At 41.8% G+C, this 22,908-nt stretch overlaps 1 protein-coding gene across 11 annotated transcripts in view; it reads right to left on the bottom strand.

Annotated features, from left to right (window-relative positions):
* The window catches only part of CDON (cell adhesion associated, oncogene regulated), a 99,551-nt gene that overhangs the window by 33,287 nt on the left and 43,356 nt on the right, over positions 1 to 22,908 (bottom strand). For all 11 annotated transcript variants that reach the window (XR_006819939.1, XM_046014874.1, XM_046014871.1 and 8 more), the window contains 7 exons: positions 16,260 to 16,610; positions 10,055 to 10,344; positions 8,169 to 8,343; positions 6,036 to 6,164; positions 2,725 to 2,928; positions 708 to 889; positions 33 to 138 (listed from right to left, as the gene is read on the bottom strand). Coding sequence is in view for 10 of the 11 variants with exons in the window: in XM_046014874.1 (XP_045870830.1) it covers positions 33 to 138; positions 708 to 889; positions 2,725 to 2,928; positions 6,036 to 6,164; positions 8,169 to 8,343; positions 10,055 to 10,344; positions 16,260 to 16,610 (1,437 nt within the window). In the remaining variant the exon portion in view is untranslated. The remainder of the gene's footprint in view (positions 1 to 32; positions 139 to 707; positions 890 to 2,724; positions 2,929 to 6,035; positions 6,165 to 8,168; positions 8,344 to 10,054; positions 10,345 to 16,259; positions 16,611 to 22,908) is intronic.

Here is a 22,908-nt window from a genome sequence, read left to right as displayed (position 1 = left end):
TTACTGGGACTCCAGCTTGCTGGGGGACTTACCTTCTACCACATCCCTCTTGTAATCACTGTCATTATCACTATCTGTCGGCCGGTAGTAGATATAAAATCCTTGAATGGGAGTATTATTGTTACTTGATGGAATGTACTAAAAAAAAGAGAAGCAAAGATTTATAAGGACCAAAATATATGTAACTTTCAGAGCCATGAAGATTCCTTTATCCGTGTGGTAATCTTTTTCTAGCTTCATTTTGCAAACATCCTTGATGGCCATTTTGAGGTTAATTCAAAGGCAGTCAAAGGTATTAAGAGCATTTAGTTTTTTTGTTGGGCTGAGCAAAAATAAAGTAATATATTTTACAAGGTTCAGAAACAGAAAGGGACATTTGGTTCAGAAGAAATAGATCTTGAAAGGGCAATTAAGTTAACACTTGGATGAGAGCTGAAGAGACAAGTTTATTTTTAGCCCTGCCCCACTTACCCACATGTGCTTTCAGACAAGTATCTGTGCCCTTCAATTTTCCCCGACTTAAAAGTTAAAAACATTTGCTATTCGTAATATCGTGTCACCAGAAAAGTAAATTGATCATAACATGGCCAAATACTTAAAAGTTAAAAACATTTTACTAATCATAATACCAGGTCATGAGAACATTAAGTCAATTGTCAGTGTGGCTAAACAAGAATGCATCTCGATAGAGAAGACGTCCCACTCACCGTCCACTTCAGCATGATCTGGGTATCGCTGACAGCTTCGGTATACGCGATGTGAGGTCCCGTTATTGGACGGTTAGAAAAACGATTGGGGAACCCAGCCACCTGATAAGGACGAGATGCCGAGCTCCGGAAACTCTCGCCATAATGGTTGATGGCAATGACCCTAAATTTGTACGTTGAACCTTTTGAGGGAGGAAAAAAAAAAAACCCAGTTTTAATAAATGGCCATATGACAGCCAAAGGTATGACAGTCAGAACAAGACAACTGCGCTCAAGTCTCCATGTTAACAACACATCCTCTGAAGCCTATACAGTAAACTGATTCCAACCTGCCTGCCAGCTTCTGTCGGCTGGCAGCGTGTGTTTATGATGACCCAGATTCCAAGAGCTTAGGAGGAATGACCGGGAGACAATGCCACGGAAGAGGAATGACGTCTGTCACAGAAGGGGCATGTAGAGAATGGGAAAGAGCACGTTTACTCTCTTCACCGTCATGTTGTAAAGTCATAACCATCAAATACAGTATTAGTTGAAGTATCTGTGCTCAAAACTAGGGTCTTTTCCCTTTGAAAGAAACCACCGAAGCGAAGTTTAACAGGGTGAATACTCTTCGGAAGGGGCACTGTGTGGGTGACACCAGATGTCACTCTGATTGCACCAAGAATAAGATAAGAAGCAGCAGATTAAAAAAAAAAAAAAAGAAAGCAGCAGCAGATTTAAACTACAACAGAAGGCATTTATTTGCATTACGTATTAGGAACTTAAAAAAAGAAAAACTAAGGACTGTGAGCTTCTGAAGCTCTGCATCTAAAGAATAAATGAGACTACTCCAGCACGTTCCCTGACGGCGCAGACATAACCACTGGGCTCCCTAAGACGGTGTTTTCCACCTAAAAAATGCCATTGAGTCTCACCCTCATTTAAAACTTGTCACCTTCTCCCAACGATACCTACAGGCTCCTAGGCTCACGTTACCTGTTCAGGCAAACATAGGCATTTGCTGCTAAGTACATCTAGAAGTCCATAAACAAAATGGTCATGAAACCTAACAGATACAAGCTTCACAAATGCATCTGTGATGACGGCTTTTCTCTCCTGCGGTTTAACTACCCGCACATGGCCTCAAGATAGTGGGGTGGCAGTGGCAGGGGCGGGGGGGGGGCTCCTTCTGCTGAAATGAAACTTACAGATCAAGGAAGCCTTAGGTGTTCTCTTGTTTCCACAGCCTAATCGCTAAGTATAATGAGGCTGAGGTTCATCATTAGAGCAAACAATTTTAGTCGAATAACAATTTTCCTCTTAAAACATGTAATCATAGCAAAACACCTACACACACATACACAAAGATGACATCGCAACGCTCTTTCTAAGTTACTGACAGTTAAAGATAATCCAAAACCCAGAAAAAAAATTATAAGTAAATTATAATATGCTTATGTAGTAGAGAGAGAGTTATTAAAAAACTGGGTCTTTGAAGAATGTCTAATGATACTGGAAAATGCCTGTGATATAGGGAAAATGGGGTCACAAAACAGTATTTATGGCATGATCCTGGCATGATTTATGGTATGATTAAAAAACAAAAAAGGCTACAAAAAATATACCAAAGTGTGCACATTGCGTATCTCTGGATGGGTAGGTTTTGGGTGACTTCTCTTCTCTCTAGTTTCTTTCCTTTCAAATTTTCACAGAATAGGTTCCCATTACTTTAACAACAGAGGAATACAAAATCATTTCAAATAGGCATCTAAAGTCAGCACAGGGCGCCTAGGTGGCTCAGTCAGTTGAGCATCTGCCTTCAGCTCGGGTGGGGATCCAGGGGTCCTGGGATCGAGTCCCACGCCGGGCTCCCTGCTCCTCAGGGAGTCTGCTTCTTCCTCTGCCCCTCCCCCCACTCATTCTCTCAAACTCTCCGGCTCTCGTGCTCTCTTTCTCAAATAAATAAATAAAATGTTAAAAAAAAAAAATAATGAAGTCAGCATAGATGGCAAAAAAGGAAATGTTTGAGTATTACTACCTGGCTCTAAGCTACGAACTTCCACAGAAAGTTTGGAAGGAGGGATATCTTCAGCGGCCACCAGCCAATCACTGGTCCTCATCCGTTTGTATTCGACCTTGAAGGCAGTGATTGGAGAACCCCCGTTGGCCCGAGGAATCCAAGTGACGTAGACAGAGGTCTCCGATGCCGTGGAGATGGTAGGCCGGTCAGGTGCCTCTGGAACTAAACACGGAAACATCCATTCCAATAACCCACGGTGTCAGAGACAAGAATAACTCAAATAAACTGAAAGGGATAAATTCCTACGCAACATTTTATTAAAGGTTCATCACCAAACTTATTAGCAGAGTTAGTAACATCATCATAATTATCTTCCCGCCCTCTGTTAAAAGCTAACAAGCAATGAAATGGCCAAAAACAGGAAATAAAAGGAAGGAAAAGCAAGATATATAAGCTTGAGAATTAGCTCTAAAACACTGAAAGTTAATGGTAATGAGAATAGTGGCCATGCTACTTTGGATTCATAGCTAAACAGTGTATAAGTAATTATTACTCGGTGCCTCATGTCTGATTGTGCTTCTAATTTACAGTAAATGTTTAAAATTGGGTGTTATTTTATTTAAATGTTTTTCTTAATCCAACCAAGCTATACACACATTCAGCAGATGATCTGCAGATTATTAGATAAGTCTCTAAGGGAGCCCTGCTGTCTAGCCTGTGCCACATTCCTTAAGCAAGCCCACTCGGTCTCAACACCTCTTTAGCCCCAACACAAATACGTAAGAAAGAACACAACGACGTTGCCCATGGTACCTGTATGGAGAAAATGGCGGCATTTAAAAAACAAACTGCATACTGGATAAAAAGAGGAAAATATTCAAAGCAGGCAACTTTTGAGTGATACTTACTGTATTCCTTTCAAGTTAGAAAGCAATGGAAACAGAATGAATAGAACTGTTAGTGAATCTCTTTTTTGGTCCTAGATAACCAACAACTTCCATCAACTGATTCCCAGAAGGTTAAAACTCATCCAAGGACAAATAGCACAGATGGAACGGAAGAAGGTTATTAGGGAAAAGAATCTCTACACAGGAGAATCATCAAGATCTAAAAGAAAAAGCGTGTGACATAAAACAGAGACAAGTTGGAGTTTAAAAATCAGAATGTGCGGGCGCCTGGGTGGCTCAGTGGGTTAAGCCTCAGCCTTGGGTTCAGGTCATGATCCCAGGGTCCTGGGACCGAGTCCCACATCGGGCTCTCTGCTCAGCAGGGAGCCTGCTCCCCACCTCTCTCTGCCTGCCTCTCTGCCTATTTGTGAGCTCTGTCTGTGAAATAAATAAATACAATCTTTAAAAAAAAAATCGGAATGTGAAGAGCAGCCACAGTAAAAAATGGATGACCTCTGAGAGCCCCAGTTTCCTAATTTGTAAAACTGAGAGGCTATTTTCCTCATTGGGTTGTTTGGAAGATTCAAGAAATCATTTCTTATGGCTATCTCTGCCCGGATAACTCCAAACTCAGGACTTCCGGAACTCAATCCATAAACTGCACCTAAAAATCCTGATTACCTACCTTGGGGGTTCTTGGCCGCCCCAGCCCAGGGTCACCTCCTTTCTCCCTTTCATTCAATATGGATTCAGTTCCCTTTGTCTGTCACCTGTGTCCTTCTGGACACAGTGACCCTCTGTCACTCCACCCATTTTTTCTCTAGCTTCATCTTTGGCTGTTCCCCCTGTCCCCCTCCTTAAAGTCCTTTAGAGTTCTTCACAGCTTTCAGGGGAAGACTGACATTCTAAGTACATTCTACAAGGTACCCGCCTGCCTCCCCCATGGTGGAGTCACTCCCCGTGGCAACCAGTCAAACCCAATCAGTTCTCTAACCTCCACATCTCTGAATGGAATACAACATGTCCATAGTCCATCTCTTTCCCTAGAACTTCCTTTCCTGTTCCTTCATCCGTCCTTGTCTTCGTGATGGTCCTGTCTTTGAGGCTTAGTGGAGGGAGCCTCTCTTACCACCACCTGCCTCCTCCACATACTCTTATGAGCCCATCAACACCGAGTGTAGATTCTCAGGCATAATGAATCAAAGTCATTATTATGGGTTCACTTGTCTATATCACCCCCTATATGGTTACTGACTCCTTGTCGAAGTCACCCTCTATGCTGTAACCCCCTGAAGGCAAGTCTGACTTTACCTTCACTGCGACAGCATTTGGTCGTATCTACCTGAGTGTGTTACACAAATCATACGGTCTTTGTTTTTCAGAGGGCACCTTTACTCAGATAAAGCTGACGGCTGAGTCAGCAATCTGCTTCCGGTCGCTGAACTGCTCCTCAGAGGTGAAAGGACTCGAGCAGGAGAAGCTCATGATACTGAAGAAGCAGGGAGGTTCCAGAAAGTGTTCAAATGTTATGACTCGCTTTTGTCTGAGACCAATTCATGACAGACTATAAAAATAGGGAGGAGAAGCCTGGACATTCTCAGAGCTCAGCAACGAAACTTGAAGCCCTCCCTAGATGTCCTGCTAACACCTATTAACACAGTCACAGAAGGTACACTATGTTGTAACTGCAGAATTGGCAAGTGTGAAATTTAAATACTAAAAAGACGTCTTTTGAAAACTGTATTGCTATGACATGTAAGAACCACTCATTGCAGGGGGCGGGGGGCACACCTGGGTGACTCAATTGGTCAAGCAGCCAAGTCTTGGTTTCAACTCAGGTCATGATCTCAGGGTCGTGAAACCAAGCCCTGCATTGGGTTCCACGCTCAGCAGAGAGCCTGCTTGTCCCTCTCTCTCCTGCTCTGCCCCTCCCCCCACAATAAATAAATAAATCTTTAAAAAATTAAAAATTAAATGATACAATTGGCAAGACAGAGCAATAAGACGGAGTATGACACTGACAAAACACAGCAATAAAACAGTATGGCATGTGATCGTTTGGTTAAAAAAAACCTAAACCTTTCTATAGGTACCACCATACATTTTGATAAGACACCAAAAAAAAAAAGAGAACTCAGACTTTCAAAGTATAAATTTGGTTTCTTTGCCAAAGAGAAAGCAGAAAAATCCTTTTTATGAGTTATACAACCTTAGTACCAGAACATTTTGAATCTGAGTGTATTAGCTTAAATACCAATCATGACAGTGAGCTACCAAGATCTGAGTATAGGGCATTAAAAAAATGGTTGAAGTAGGACCTGGAAGAGGTTATAATCCAAATGACAAACAAACACCCTCTCCCACTCCAACCCCCAAATAATTTGAAACATGTCAGGTCCACTGGTAAACAAACAAAATCAAAATGAAGATTCTCCACTTTACCTCCACTATGCCTAGAGGAATCTGTAAGGACCACTCCGAAGTTGTCCGCAGCCTCTGGAACAACGGGGCGCCGAGGGACGCCCATGGGGGGTGAGGACGCCTGCGTGTTTTTTGATGAGGTTGTTTTCTCTAGAAAAGTTAGAAGACGTATACTCATCTACTGCAACATAAACTTCTGTGTAGACGTAAAGTAAGAAAAGATACTATAAAAAACTCAACTGCGATTCAGACATTAGAGCTTCTCCGTTACGGTGTCTAAATTTCAGACCTACGTTGTAAATACTTAGCTCATCCGAGGAGTTGAACTTGAAAATTATGTTGTCTTTTTCTAATAGCCTTTTTAAGGGAAAACTAAAAGGTATCTTTCTTCATCAGGCAGACTTTCATTTATACACAGAATAAACACCACAAAGTGAAAAAAGCCAAATGAGTAGAGTAAAGGCTTTCAAACTATTTATGCGTTTTTCTTCTACCTATTTCTTAATTCCAAAGCATAAAATTCATGCTTAAAGAGCTTCTGTCTCTTTATGGGAAAATTACTATGTTGAGTTTGAAAATTCCGAGAGGCAAAAAGTGAAAATGGGTGATTATTATAAAACCGAAATATGTGCTTATTATTCAGTATTTATAATAGGTCAGATTCTATAAACAACTGTGGGCTGATTATGAAAATTAACTCAAAATAGAATTCAAATAAGAAATACTCATTCTTTTTCTAGCTAGACTCAGTCATTAGTATGAAAGGGTCTTTTCCAAAAGCCAATAAATAAATTTCTTCTCGATCATACCTCCTTTTTATTTGCTACTTCAGACTAAAATATTCTTCCGCCCCGTTCCCCTCTCCACTCACTGGTCTTTTTGTCCATTGATGGCCCAGCTATAATGGTGTCTTGTCAATCAAGCTTACCCTCAACAAGCTACCTCACAGAAAGAACAACCTTTCTTTGAACTTCTCCAGCATCTTCTATGTCTTTTACTTGTCATATTTTGGCCTCTTTGCTGACACCTGTGCCCTCCTCCAGTCTATCCTTACCCTACAGCCGGAGCCCCCTGCTGAAACACATGCAGACAGTGTCACAACTCAGCTCAAACCTTCCAGTTCTTCTAGCTCACTCAGAGTCAAAGTCAATGTCCTTGCAGGGGTGACAAAGCACCGTGTGGTCTGGCCCCTCTGTCATCTCCCTGAGCTTTCTCCCCTAAAGCCTCCTCACTTTGCTTCCGTCACAGGGGCCCCCTCAGTGTTTCTAGGGTACCTCAAGCGCGCCCCGCCCTGGGGTCTCTGCACTTGCTACTCTCTCAGCTGGGATGGTCTCTCCCCACATAACCATGTGGCCTTCCCACTTCACCCTGGACCTTCTGCTCCCCTGCTGACTGCCACTGAGGACTTCCCTGGCCACCTCGCTTAAATTGTGACAACTGCTACCGCACCCAATTCCTGTATCCATCCCCTAACTTACAACTCTTACCGCATTCATCCCTTTCCAATGTACTTATAACTTAAGTTTAAGTCTCTCCCAGCTAGAACCTGAGCTCCATGAGGGCAAGGCGTTTGGTCAATTCTATTTACGGACCGGCACACAGAAGGCATTCAGTAACATTAGCACAACTGAAATCCTGCCCTGTAGTTGCTATTTATTTATGTCTCACCCTCCTTAGCAAAGGAGAAGCCCCGTTAGGATGGATCTTGTCTTGAACATTTTGTTTTACCTACATCACCTACCCTAATGCCTTACCTATCATAAACCCTGAGAAATATTTGTAGAACACTGGAGGGGATGATGGCATAATACAACATGCATGGCCCCAAAAGGTACGATCATCAAATTATTTAGGGAATTTATATATAAGAATTTCGGGCGCCAGGGTGGCTCAGTGGGTTAAGCCTCTGCCTTTGGGTCAGGTCATGATCTCAGGGTCCTGGGATCGAGCCCCGCATTGGGCTCTCTGCTCAGCGGGAAGCCTGCTTCCCCCTCTCTCTCTGCCCGCCTCCCTGCCTACTTATGATCTCTCTCTGTCAAATAAATAAATAAAAATCTTTAAAAAAAAAAAATCTCTATGACCCAAAAGAACACTTAACTAATAAAGTGACATCTGGCCGGCCAGCTCATTCCTCTTAAGGAAGGTGATACTCACCTTTGCTCGTTCGGAAGGTGAGCATGGCGGGCTGGCCTTCACCCGCTGCGCTTCTAGCGACCATCAAAACTTCATAGAGACTAGAGGGCTCCAGTTCCGTTAAATGGAGCTCATTTTCACTTCCTGGGACTCGAACCGTGTGCCAGCTTCCCATGAGGCCAACAGCATCATCTAGCTACTCAAGAGAAAATAAGTCGTTAAAAAGGAGATTCGGGGAGGAAAAACCTTCCATTCAAATTGGAGAAAATCTTCAGTTTCACATGAATTTTGGTATGGAATATCCCCCTTGCAAGCAAAAGAAACATAATACTTCTTCATGCTAATAAATAGAAGGAGACATGGTAGCGACAAATTAGGAATTCTTAGGAATAAAAAGACTCCTGGTTCTGCTACTTACCACTAACTTATAGCCTCAAGCAAGTTATCTGATCTCCCAGAGTGTGTTTCCTTTACTCATGAAGGAAGCAATACTCGTTTCTTATTATGCTAATAGAAGCATAAAATAAATATATAATAATCTGGGGCGCCTGGGTGGCTCAGTGGGTTAAAGCCTCTGCCTTCGGCTCAGGTCATGATCCCAGGGTCTTGGGATCAAGCCCCACATCGGGCTCTCTGCTCTGCGGGGAGCCAGCTTCTTTCTCTCTCTCTCTGCCTGTCTCTCTGTCTACTTGTGATCTCTGTCAAATAAGTAAATAAAATCTTAAAAAAATATATATATATATATAAAATAATCTGTATTAATGATAATATATAATAAATTAGAATATATATGCACATATGAGTTCTGCAATTATCCATTATCCAGGTCCAGCATTCTTCCTATCTCGACACATTCCAATGTATTGGAGGAAATAAATTTTAAAAAGATCTAATCTGCTGTGTCTCAGTTAATGGAACCAGGAAATGACACTGGAGGGAAGTTTTTGTGTGGGTAAGAATCTCAATAAAAGTTTCTTTACCCGGAATCCTTAGGTTAGAAACAGTGAATAAACTTTGAAATATCACCATGTTCATTCTTCCAGATATTAAATGGGTACCAAAATGGCTTGGAGAAAGAAAAGTATTTCAACTAGGAGGGCATCTTTGGTTCATTTACTAGTCTCATTAAACAGAGGAGATTTTCTCGGGACGCCTGGGTGGCTCAGTTGGTTAAGCTGCTGCCTTCGGTTCAGGTCATGATCCCAGGGTCCTGGGATGGAGTTCTGCATCGGGCTCCTTGCTCAGCGGGGAGCCTGCTTCTCTCTCTGCCTCTGCCTGCTGCTCTACCTGCTTGTGTTCTCCCTCTCTCTCTCTGACAAATAAATAAATAAATTCTTTAAAAAAAAAAAAGAGGAGATTTTCTCACTTTGCTTTAATAGAAGCCTCTGGAAGGATAAACACTGAAAAATCAACTGAGAGGATCAAGGTTCACCCGAATAAATCATCAAACAACATCACATTCCAATACAATGAAGAAGGATAACGTGAAGTAAACATAACCATCAGACATTATGCCAGAGGACTTCGTTCAGGGTTTCTAATAAGAAACTGCTTTATTTGCTAAATAAACTGTATTTACTATCTCCGAAAGAGAAGGGATGACTTTTTAAAGAGTGGTTTCTACAGCTTTGCACCCAAGGGGTTAAAATGCTTGATAAAAAACATCAAGAAGTCACTGGGTTCTTAGAATTCCTATTTTGGGGGACATTATGCATCCTTGAATCTTACTGCTTTTGTGTAAGACTGGTAAATCCAGCATGACCGCTGGGACAGCTCTCCCAGACTCGGTCCTAGAACACTCCTGTTCTGTTTCCTGCCACTCCATAAAAGTCAAAGATAATAAGCACATGTTCCACACACAACGTTAAGGCATGTGAAGAGAAAGCTGGCAAATGAGAAGAGATTACCTTTCGATACTTCACGAAATAGGCATTGATGGGCAGCCCACCATCCTTCCCGGCTCTCCAGACCAGGTGGTACGTATCAGCTGTGTAGGTCTGCGGAGGGCTCAGAATGATGGGGGCGTCCGGGACGGCGGCTCCACTACCATTTTTCTCTGGCGCTGAATCCACTGCCCTGGGGTGCTCCTTCACTGGAAAGGAGCTCAACGATCCAGCTTCTGAACCACTTCTTTTATCATTCCGAGAGGGACTGGAAGCTGTGACCGGTCCCGCTTTTGTATTTGTTTCAAAAGGAACTGCAGAAGGATGAGAGGAAGAGAGAAGAGAGAGCTTGAGGAAATTCATTATTTCAGGGCCTGCTACACAGCCTTCTAACTGGACACACGGATAATGACAATCTGAGCCCAAGAACTAAAAAGAAGGAACATCTCAATTTGTAATTCACGGAAACAGCTAACCTCTGGGAGCAACCTCTTATTGCAAAATCAGTTTCACGATGCCGCAGTTGAGTGATCTGAAGGACGTTATTCTTTCTTGATCTACGCTAGTATTCCCTTTTACAACAATTTGCTAGGTTAACCTCGGAAGATTTTAAGTTGGAGAACACAGAGCATTAACTCCAGTTGGTAATGAAGCAATGCATTCCCTTGGGGACAAGGTGAACTAAATAGTAAGGAAAGAGTCAAGAGTGAGGCTATGACCTACTGGGCAGTCAAGAGTGAGGCTATGACCTACTGGGCAGCCGGTCTCCAAAGACAGCCCTCAGCATTCACACCCTCCGACGGTCCCCTCCCTGCTGAATGGGGGCTGAGCCTAGGATGGGCTTTGACCAATGAAGGCAGAAGTAAGACTGTGCTCTTCCAGCCTTGACTCTTAAGAAGGCCTGGTACTTCTACTCTTGTGTTGCCACATACAGACAGCCAAGCTAGTCCTGCAAAGAGACTACAGGGGTGCGGGGGAATGGAGGAAAGGAAGGGGAGGCAGCTGGGGATTCCAGCCTTCACAAAAGCACCACATGTGGGAGTGAAGCCACTTTGGCTGTTCCAGCCCCAGGTGCCGTCTGACTGTAACAGCATAAGCAAAACTAGCAAAGATGGATGAAGAGTTTACTTATTTCCAAAGCAAGCCCTCTTTCTGGATAGAATCAAAGGTCAGCTTGAAACTGCCACTCCAGTAAATAAAATAAACAAACAAACAAACAAAAAACTGCCAATCTAAAGAAAAATAAAACAAGTCAACAGTCTTAATATGACTAAAAGCATCTACAACATCCACAGAAAGGAAAAATACTTTTATTTGCACTGAAAAAATAAGTAAGTTGCATTTATCACCCCCCAAAATTTACTGAGCACATACTACATGCCAAGCATTGTGCTAAACTCTTAAGGAATATAATTTCATTAAATTCCCCAAACAACATTCTTCGGTAGATAGCACCACTCCTACTTTACAGATGAAGAAATTAAGGTTCTGGGAGATGGTGACAAGAGCTGGCAGAAAAAAGTCAGCAGGGCAGCTGTCAAAAACGAGAAAGCAGTCTAGGAAAACAAGTATGCGGCCAGCACCATGAAACCCAAGTACTAACAGCTTTCTTTCTCTCAAGTGCTATTCGTACTGGTGACAAAAACATCTCCTATGTTTGACCACTTGTGTGGAGGAAGGGAGCAGGGGAAACAATGCGAAGGGCTTCTTTTGCACAATGAGGTCAGATTCCTGGTTTAGGGAAAAAAAAAAAAGGTGGGTGTGTTTTAGGACAACCATGTCAGTTCAGGAGAGAAGCAGCAAAAAAAAACCAAAACAAAACAAAAAACCCAAAAAACCAAAAAACAAAACAAAACAAACCCCAAAACACAGCTAACAGTGTAGGGCCAGTTCTCAGTTTAAAAGAGAAAAGGTGTCCCAGACGCATCCTCCATTAAAGAAAACAAAACGCCAGAGAGAAAATCATGTAGGAGAAAACTAATTAAGTTCATGGGGACAAACTTCAAAATATTGCCTCTGGAGCTGCCCATGTTTACCTAATGAGTCAGAACACGGGCTGGCTGGGAAGGGGGTGAGCTAGTGCTATTGCTGTGGCCAGGGGGACTCGAGCAACGGGCGCGAACTCAGCTGGGGCTCAGGGTGGAGAGAATGGCTTTTATTTTTTTAATTCATTTTTATTTTTTATTTTGTTATTAAATTTTTGGTATTAACATATAACACCTTATTTGTTTCAAGGGTACAGGTCTGTGATTCATCAGTCTTAACAGAATTCACAACACTCACCATAGCACATTCCCTCCCCAGTGTCCATTACTCAGCCAACCCGATCCCTCCCACCCCCCTCCCCTCCAGCAGCCCTCAGCTTGTTTCTTGAGATTCAGAGTCTCTTATGGTTTGTCTCCCTCTCTGGTTTCATCTTGTTTCATTTTTCCCTCCCTCCCCCTATGACCCGCTGTCTTTTTTCTCAAATTCATCATATCAGTGAGATCATATGATAGTTGTCTTTCTCAGATTGACTTATTTCGCTTAGCATAATACCCTCTAGTTCTATCCACATCTTAGCAAATGGCAAGATTTCGGGGGTTTTGATGGTTCCATAGTATTCCATTGTGTATATATACCACATCTTCTTTATCCATTCATCTGTTGATGGACATCTAGGTTCTTTCCATAGTTCAGCTATTGTGGACATTGCTGCTATAAACACTGGGGTGCAGGTGCCCCTTCAGATCACTACATTAGTATCTTTGGGGCAAATACCCACTAGTCCCACCAGGAACATAGGGTAGCTCTATTTTCCACTTTTTGAGGAATCTCCAGGCTCTTGTAGCAGAATGACCTTTTTATCATTAGCAGTTTCATGGATCGCCTGGCCTGGTTACCACTGGGCAATGATATTCTGCTGGACAAGAGTTTAAAGACCACAGGCCTCAACTGATCCAGAGGCAGGAGACAAACTTGCGCTCCAGCCGGGGTCTAACCATACGAAAGTCAAAATTCCACTTCTGCTCTTTAGGATGCAGTGAGACTTTCTGTAATTTTTATTAAGAAGGAAATGCAATTCCTTCCCCTCTACTATTTCCAATAATATAACTTGAATACTCATGAGCTACTAGACACAATTTATAAGGGCTCAATGCTACTTTCAGAAGTTTTTTCACATACATTACTTCAACTTATCTTCAAAACAACTCTGTGAGGGCACCTGGATGGCTCAGTCCGTTAAGCATCTGCCTGTAGCTCAGGTCGTGATCCCAGGGTCCTAGGATCGAGCCCCGTGTGGGGTTCCCTGCTCAGCAGGAAATCTGCTTCTCCTCTACCCTTCTCCACTGCTTGCAATCTCTCTCTCTCAAACACTCTCTCAAATAAATAAATAAAATAAAAAAAAAAACAAAAACGTGAAATGGTCAGATGAGACATCTTTTTTAAAGGTAGGACAATTTTTGAATTGGAAAAGAGACTGATAAAAACACTACTTTTAATGGCAATGAATTTAATGACTCTGAATTGAAACTAATTAAACAAGGAATATAACCAAACCTGTCAAAGCCTTTCCCACTGTGACCACTCACACCAGCCACCCTCCCCGGACTGTCCCAGGCCAACTCCCACTGTAGTTCTGAGAGTTACAGCCCACTCTATAAATATTTGTACACCCAACACCTCAAAACCCAAGGTCTCTGCTAAGAGAAAAGGGGGAGAAAAGGGTACTCATCTCTCTTTGACCTTGCTTACTCCCCTCTTCACACACACACAAAAAAAAACAAAGTAAATAAGCTCTCAGTATGTTAGAATTTGATAAGGCTCAGACTCCTGTAAAGAGAAGTGGGTTGTTCTATATTGTTGTGAGCTTTGATGAACTCACCTGTATCTTGAGAACTACAGAGCAAGCAAAGGAGGAAATGCAAGGGCCACTTAGGTAGGATGTCATACTATACATGATAATGGCATTTATCAAGACTTACAATCCTCAGGGGTTGGGGGGGATCTTAGAGCTCTAGAAAATTCTAGCCTAAACAAGTTAGCTTACTATCTTCTAAGGGATTCAGATCTTTCATATTTAAAGTGAGGCAGTTAGACAAATTATCTAGTTCCATCAGCTATGACTATGGACTATCCAGTCTATGCCTCCTGCTACCCTGTATTTACATGACACAATCACTCCATCCAAGCAGCGCCTGGGCTACACCTGTCTTACAGCTACCAATTTTGAGTAGAGCCACTCTTATTTTTGCTTAGCAGAACAGATATGTACACACAGACCTGTATCCATACACACACATATTTTTATATATGTATACCTTTATGCAACACTCAACCACCTTCTTTGAGGAGTCTTAAGATGACTAAATCAGTAACTATTCCTTCCGTCCCTAACCACGACCTGGGGTAATTACCATGTACTATTCATTAGATAGCAATAATTATAACCTAATACTTAGCATTTAAAGGTTTTCTACTGCCAGACACCATTCTCAACACTTCGCACGTATGAGTTCCTTCAATTCTCACGTCCACCTGATGGGGAGGGCCTTTGCTATGTCTGTTACGCAGATGAGGAAATAAGAAGAAAGGAGTTCAACGATTTGCCCCAGGTCTCCAAGCTCCTAAGTGGCACAGCCAGGAAGCTAACCCAGCGTACAGGCTTCACCACCCCATCACCTCCACCTCTGGTACGCACAGAGGGGCACAAGAGGATAATGGAAGTCCCTGGCCTTCCCCACTTCTCCCCACCTCCAGCTTCATCTGGAGCTAGAGGGTCCCCATGTGCATATGAATGGAAATACATGTGTACACATCCAACCTCTGTCTACTTCGCCTTCACTCCTGTGCAAAAGACTGCCCCCTGTCCACTCTCCTGGCTTAAGGGTCCCGGCCCCTGGTGGTATGGCCTGCATTCTAGAGGACAGGCCATGGAGAGCGAGCTGTGTGGAACCAGACTGTGAACTAATGAAAGCAAGGAATTCCAGAGCCCCGTCCTGCTGTACGGAAGGAGGAACATGGGTGCCAGGCTCTGGGTAAGCACAACCCCTTGACCCCGTGGACTCTTTGACCTGTGGGATCTGAGGGCCCAGGCAGAAGAAGGCCACACGAAGCTCTCTAAAGCAGCAGGCCACGGCAGGGACCGCAGCTACCAAAACTAAGGGCAGTACTCTGTCTTTTGCATGACAAGTAAGGGGTCTGTCTCCACTCCACTGACCACCTGCGGGAGAAGGCTGTTCTAAGTACTCACTGACAGAAGGTTTGGATTTGAATTAACCTTAATAATATTGATACTCTATACACTAGTTCTTCAAAAACCGTATAAAGCTTTTAAGACATCCTCACCAAAAATCAGCAGAAGATCAAGAATGAATGTTATATATGCAGCCATAAAACAAAAACAAAAACAAAAATGAAATCTTGCCATTTGCAACGACATGGATGGAACTAGAGGGTATCATGCTAAGCAAAATAAGTCAATCAGAGAAAGACAGTTATCATATGATCTCACTGATAATGAGGAATTTGAGAAACAAGACAGAGGATCATAGTGGAAGAGAGGAAAAAATGAAAGACGAAACTAGAGAGGGATACAAACTATAAGAGACTCTTAATCTCGGGAAACAGACTGAGGGTTGCTGGAGGGGAGGGGATGGGAGGGATCAGGTGGCTGGGTGGTGGGCATTGGGGAGGGTCTGTGCTATGGTGAGCGCTGTGAATTGTGTAAGACTGATGAATCACAGACCTGTACCCCTGAAACAAATAATACTTGTTAATTTTTTTAAAAAAAGAATAAATGTTATACATTCCATTAGAAAGGTAACTCTGAGTAAGAGGTACTGTTTGATAGGACCACGATTCCATTTTCTCAATGCTCAAGACTCTGGATACTATACTTACCAAGGGCTCCCCTGAAAAAAAATGTCTGCAATGACCATTTTCAGTATCTTAGAAAACCAAAAGCATTAATCACGCAAAGAGGTCATAACTAGGGCTTGCTCCCAAAAGAGAGCTGTCCACAGGACAACCACAGCCCTAACAAAAAAGATCAGAAAGGGAGATTAAGGTTCATCGGTTCATGTGAAGACCAAATACCAAAAACTACAGTTCTGTATTTCACTATCAAGGCGTGCGGGGGTGGGGAATGATTGCTGGACTCATGAGAATAATATGCTTCAAAGCACTTTATCGCCTACCATCAGAGGAAGCTGATCACCTGAGAAAAAGAACGAGAAAGGCCACTCACCCACTGAGAGGACTGCCTCTGACCGTGCGCTGCCATGTTCGTTGGTAGCTTCGCAGGTGTATTTCCCAGCATGCTCCTGGGTGACAGCCTGAATGTATAGGGAGCTCACGCCAGCGCGGGACATGATGAAGTAGACCGGCTCCAGGTCAAAGCCCCCAGGTCGTAAGTGTGATTTCCGGGATTTGGATCTAAGCACTTGAGACGGATGGCTGGTTATCAACCCATGCCTGTCGTACCAACGCATGACCGGGACTGGCATTCCAGTGGCGTTGCAGGACAAAGTCACAAAGTCTCCATCCACCACCTGCGCACTGGCTGGTGATGTAATTATAACTGGCTTGAGTCCACCATCTGTTAAAAAAGTAATTCACACACACAAAAAGTCAGAACATTATTGTATCTACAATGCAAAATAACATCAACTCATCTTACTGCATGAATGTTCTCAATGTTGTGCCCAAGTAACTGTCTTCAATGTATATTTATACATGTGTTTCTTCAACAGTGGTTTTTTAAACTAAATGTTAAATCAACATTAATGTTATAATCAACATAGAACATTAGTTGCAGGGGCACAGCATCATGATTCAACACGTATATATGCTTTGTGAAATGATCACCGCAGTAAATCGAGTTAACAATTCTCTAAGCAGTGTTTTACATGCAGAACTGTATGGAGAACATATTCATTCACAGAGATAACAGCTTCTGCAAAGTCACGTGCAAAGAGTGATACAGTAATGATAGTAATAATTAAAACAAAGATAACTCGCTTCTTTTTAGTTCCCTTCTCAAATTTAGCAAGTAAAACTGCCCATAAAAAGTAGAATTCTTGGGACGCCTGGGTGGCTCAGGTTAAGCATCTGCCTCCAATTCAGGTCACAATCCCAGGGTGCTAGGATCGAGTCCCGAACAGAGCTCCCTGCTCAGCGGGTTGCCTGCTTCTCCCTCTCTCTCTCTGCCGCTCCCCCCGATTGCGCTTTTGTCTCTCAAATAAAAACATTTTTTTAAAAAGTAGAATTCTTCGTTGTAGACTCCTAGACATCTCCTACTTAGACCTCCTGTCTTCTAGGAAAAAAGGAATGTTTATAAAGGAATCTGTTGCGAGCTTTCCACTACGTAACCCATACACATCTGACCACTCTAAGTACAGAACAGGCAAAACCAAAACCTCAGGCTTAAACAGGAAAACAGTGTGAAGGAGCATAAAACAGAATAATACTCCTTCACAAAAGCGTAGTTAATTCCTGAGTGGGGGGAGGGGGGTATCTGATTACAAAAATCCTGGGAGAGAAACCAGTACTGTGTAAAAGCTGATGAACGTATTTCTTACCATATACATGAACAACACTTTTTTTCCCAAACAACGGTGACACCAACTCTTTCCTTGTGGTCCTAGGTAGGTATTCATTCTCTGGAGATTTTTTTTTTTTTTTAAGATTTATTTATTTATTCTAGAGAGAGAGAGAGCAAGAGGGAGAAGCAGAGGGGGAGGGAGAGAAACTCAAGCAGACTCTGAGTTGAGCCCAGAGCCCAACGTGGGGCTTGATCTCATGTCCCATGAGATGATGACCTGAGCTGAAACCAAGAGTCAGGTGCTTAACCGACTGCCACCCAGGCACCCCTGGAGCTATTTTAAGTGCACCTACAATGGAATATTAATTACAAATGGCTTTTTCTCCAGAGTAGCCTTTTCTTCCTCCGGCCCTACTTCCTACATTTGACAAAACCATCACTTGGTATGAATACATTTCTGAATTTTTTTTAAGATTCTATTATTAATTTGACAGAGAGACAGGGATCACAAGTAGGCAGAGAGGCAGACAGAGAGAGGAGGAAGCAGGCTCCCTGCTGAGGAGAGAACCCGATGTGGGGCTCGATCCCAGGACTCTGCGATCATGACCTGAGCCGAAGGCAGAGGCTTAACCCACTGAGCCACCCAGGTGCCCCACATTTCTGAATTTTTGCCAATCTAGTCAGTGTAACAGCTTGCCTCACTGGGCATAACCTTCATCTCCCTGAGTACTAATGAAGTTGAACATCTTTTCAACTGTGTCACCGATATTTTCCCTCCCTTGTGAAATGACTTTTGCACATATTTTTTTATCTCTTTTGTCATGGTTCAGAGTTCTTCAGAAATTCCAGATACTGTTCTTTTATTAGTTCTACATGTTACTAGTACCTTCTCACAGTGTATTGCTTTTCTTTCCATTTTTAGTGGTATCCTTTAATAACAAAGATGTTCTAACTTCAATGGAGTTGCGTCAATCTTTTAAAATCAATTAGCTCAAAGTGTCTTGAGTTTTAAAACCCAATCAGATAGACACTCTCCTGTATTTTCTTCAAAAATTCTGCCATCTCAGGGTGCCAGGGTGGCTCAGTCGTTTAAGCATCCGACTCTTGATTTTGGCTCAGGTCATGACCTCAGGGCTGTGAGATCAAACTCCACATCGGGGCCCCCGTGCTCAGGAGGAAGTCTGCTTGGGATTCCATCTCTCAGTCTTTTGCTGCCCCTCCCCCAATCCCACTCACACTCTATATATAAATAAATAAATTTATTTTCTTTTTTTGTCATCATTCCTTTCATAGATGGTACTTTAATCCACTAGGAATTTGTCTTTGTATACATTATGACTTAGGTATTTAATTTTTCTTCATTTTGACAACCAGTTATCCCGCATCAAAACTTGAAATGGATAGCCTCCTCTTGGTCAACAGCAATGTGACCTAAGTCAAGTCCTTACATGCAAATGTCTCTTTGGCAGTCTCTGTCTCATTCTTTTTTTTTTTTTTTTTTTTAAAGATTTATTTATTTGACAGATAGAGATCACAAGTAGGCAGAGAGGCAGGCAGAGAGAAAGAGAGGAGGAAGCAGGCTCCCAGCTAAGCAGAGAGCCCGATGCGGGGCTCGATCCCAGGACCCCAGGACCATGACCTGAGCCGAAGGCAGAGGCTTTAACCCGCTGAGCCACCCAGGTGCCCCTCTGTCTCATTCTAAGAGTCTTTTTGTTCCTGCACCAGTACGATATATTTTAATTACCACAGATTTTTGTATACTAATATCTGTAAAAACAAGGCCCCCATGTTCTTTTTCTTCTTCTTTTCCTATCTTAGCTATTCTTGAGCCTTTGCTCATCCATATAAATTTCAGAATCAGTTTGTCGAGATTGTCAAAATACTCTGATAGGATTTTAACTGAAATTGCACGAATCTACAGAAGAGGTTTTGAAATGACCTGACAGCTATCTAATACTGAATTTGGGTTATCCATCAACTGATTTACCTTTCTAAATTACCTGGGTCTTTTTAATGTTGCTAATACTGAAAGGTGACTTTTAAATTACACTTTCTGTTTGTTGCTGGTTATAATCATGAATTTTATGTGTCAACCTGATTGGGCTAAGGGATGTCCCGATAACTGGGTGTGTCTGCAATGGTGCTTCTGGAAGAGATCAGCATTAGAACTGGTGAACAGAGTACAGCAGACGGCACTGCCCATCATGGGTGGGCACCATCCAGTCTGCTGCGTGCCCTGTGGAATGAAAATGCAGAGGAAAGGTGCATTCTTTCTCTGCTGAAGCTGATCCATCTTCTGCCCTCGGACACCGAACATCAGCCCTTCTGTTTCTCTAGCCTTTGGACTTCGGTCAGGACTCACACCATCAGCTCCTCCTCCTCCCCACAAATACAGCACACTACTGGCTTTCCTCCTTCTCCAGTTCCATAACCGTGGGAGCCAATTCCTGTAATAAATCACCTCTTCTTTATATCTTATATATTCTATTGGTTTTGTTTCTCTGGAGAAACCTAATACACTGGCATATAGAAAGACACTGATTCTTGCTTGTTGGTCTCCCACCAGCCACCCTGCGAAATGCTTTTATTATTTCTAATAATTTGCCAGCAAACTGAGAATTCTCTATGTTGGCAATCACGGCAGTTATAAATTAATAATGATTTGGTTTCTTTCTTATCCTTTTAGAGTTTACTTTTCTTGTCCTTCCATGGTTAGAATCTCCAGCATGATGATAAACACAAGAGATTTTAAAGAGAATGTTTCCAATATTTCACCACTAAAAGTGATGTTTCTGGTAAGTTTCTGTTAGATACTTTTTATCAAATTAAGAAAATTCCCTTCTATTTCTATTCTTCTAAGAGCATGTAACAGGGATACTGAAATATGTCAAATTTTTCCGCCTCTGTTGATATAATCATATTATTTTCCTTTTTCATTCAATCAAAAGGATGAGTGACACTTTAAATTTTTTCTGACAGATTCCTGGGATAACTCCTTAAGCAAGACAGATTTCCTTTTCTTATATGTGGATGGCTTGCTAATATTTTACATAGGATTTCTGCATCTATATTCATAAATGAGACTGACCTTTGATCTTCCTTTCTTATGCCATTCCTTTGTGATTTTTAGAACCAAAATCATACTGACTGCAGAGTTCCCATTTCCTACTTTCCTCTGGAAGGGTTTGTGTAGTATTTGAAATGGCCTGGTACTTAGAAGCTTAGTAGAACTCTCCACAAAACCTGCTAGCCTGGTGTTTTCTCTGTGGGAAGATTTTAAACCCCTAATCAGTTTCCTCCTGATAGTACAGAACTATTCAGGCTTTTTAATTCCTTTTAAGTCACAGCCTTACCAAGCTGTATTTTTCCTAAGAATCTGTCTATTTCTGCCTATATTTGTAAGTTATTGGCACGAAGTTCATCACATTCTTACTTTTAGTCTCCACAAGAGACGTTTTTATTCCCATTATTCTTTTTATTCCTATTTTTATTTTTACTTTTTATTTTTTATTCCTATTATTGTTTATTCGTATTTTGCCGAAGATTTATCCATTAGATTTTACAAAGAACCAACTTTTTCTTTACGGTTCCTCTCTCCTTAATCTTCATTTTCTGTTCAACTGATTTCTGCTCCTATCTTTATTATCTTTTCCTCTGCTTTAAATCTCTTCTGTTATTTCACTTAGCTCACTAATTTTCAGTCCTACCAGTTTTCTTATGAAAAACACTTCTCTTTATAAGCATTCAAGGGCACACATTTCCTTCCAAGTTCTATTTTTGCTATATCCTACATGATTCGATCTGTGGCATTTTCATTACCAAAGTATATTAAATTTCCATTATAGCTTTTTTTTAACTCCACTACTGAGGAGTATAATTTTACATTTCCAAATACATGCCAATTAAAAATTATTTACTATTAACTTCTAAAATAATTGCACGAAGATCAGAGAATTGGCCTGCATGGCACTGACTGTTTGACACTGGAAATAGTTATAATTCATAGACAAAAGATTGATTTCCCTAATATATAAAGAACTACCAGTCCACAAGAAAGAAGACCAACAATCTAATTTTTAAAATGGACAAAAGACAATGAACAGTCACTACATAGGAAAGCAAATTCAAATGACTCATACCCGTGAAAAGAAGCCCAATTTACCATAATAGAAGAAACATAGATCCAAAGGTACTTTTTTTAACCTAGCAGATTGGCAAAGATTTAAAAAAACAAATAACACCCTGCCTTGGTGAGGATAGGAGGAGACAGGCAGTTACATGTTGCTGGTCGGTAAGAGTATAAAGACCAGTAATAATTTTTTTTAAAGATTTTATTTATTTATTTGACAGAGAGAGAAATCACAAGTAGGCAGAGAGGCAGGCAGAGAAAGAGAGGAAGGGAAGCAGGCTCCCTGCTGAGCAGAGAGCCCAATGCGGTGCTTGATCCCAGGACCCCGAGATCATGACCTGAGCAGAAGGCAGAGGCTTAACCCCCTGAGCCACCCAGGTGCCCCAACCAGTAACAATTTTGCAGAGCAACTCAGTGATATCTACCCACATTACCAACACATACCTGCTTTTATTCAGCAAGTTCATTTCTAGGAACTTATTGTACAGATATTCACACCTGTGCAAAATAATCTATGCAGAGGGACATTCACTGTTTAACTCCTTAAAATGGCAAAAGATTAGAAACAGCCATCAATAAGGTACTAGCCAAATCATTACAACTATATCATGATATACTAATAAGCAGCAACTTGAAAAAAAGAATGAAACACTCTTTAATAGGGGAAGATATCCAAGATACGTTAAGTGAAAAATTCAAGATGAAGAATACACCAACATTTAGGGGAAAAAAACAAACAGATGTTATTAAAATGCACACAGACATGTTATGTGTGAGTGATTGTAAATGCACATACAAGAATATTCAAGAAACTGATAAAACAGGGCGCATGGGTGGCTCAGTGGTTAAAGCCTCTGCCTTTGGCTCAGGTCATGATCCCGGGGTCCTGGGATCGAGCCCCCCATCAGGCTCTCTGCTCAGCAGGCTCTGCCTGCCTCTCTGTCTATTTGTGATCTCTGTCTGTCAAATAAATAAATAAAATCTTTAAAAAAAAAAAGAAAGAAAGAAAGAAACTGATAAAACTAGTTAGTTCTAAAAGCAATATGATTGGCTGGGGAATAGGAATGAGAGATTTTTACCACATGCCTTTTAGACTAGGTAGTAATTGTTAAAAAAAAACAAAACACTGAAAAAAATTTTTTTCCAGTGAGGTTGGTCAAATAATATTGCTTCATCATGGAACTAGAAAGGAACATGGGAAATAGGCATTAGTTTCGTTATGGT

Source organism: Meles meles, chromosome 8, assembly GCF_922984935.1.
Source record: "Meles meles chromosome 8, mMelMel3.1 paternal haplotype, whole genome shotgun sequence".
Taxonomy (NCBI): domain Eukaryota; kingdom Metazoa; phylum Chordata; class Mammalia; order Carnivora; family Mustelidae; genus Meles; species Meles meles.
The sequence above is the reverse complement of the archived record's forward strand: the minus strand, read 5'-3'. Positions and strand labels throughout refer to the sequence as shown.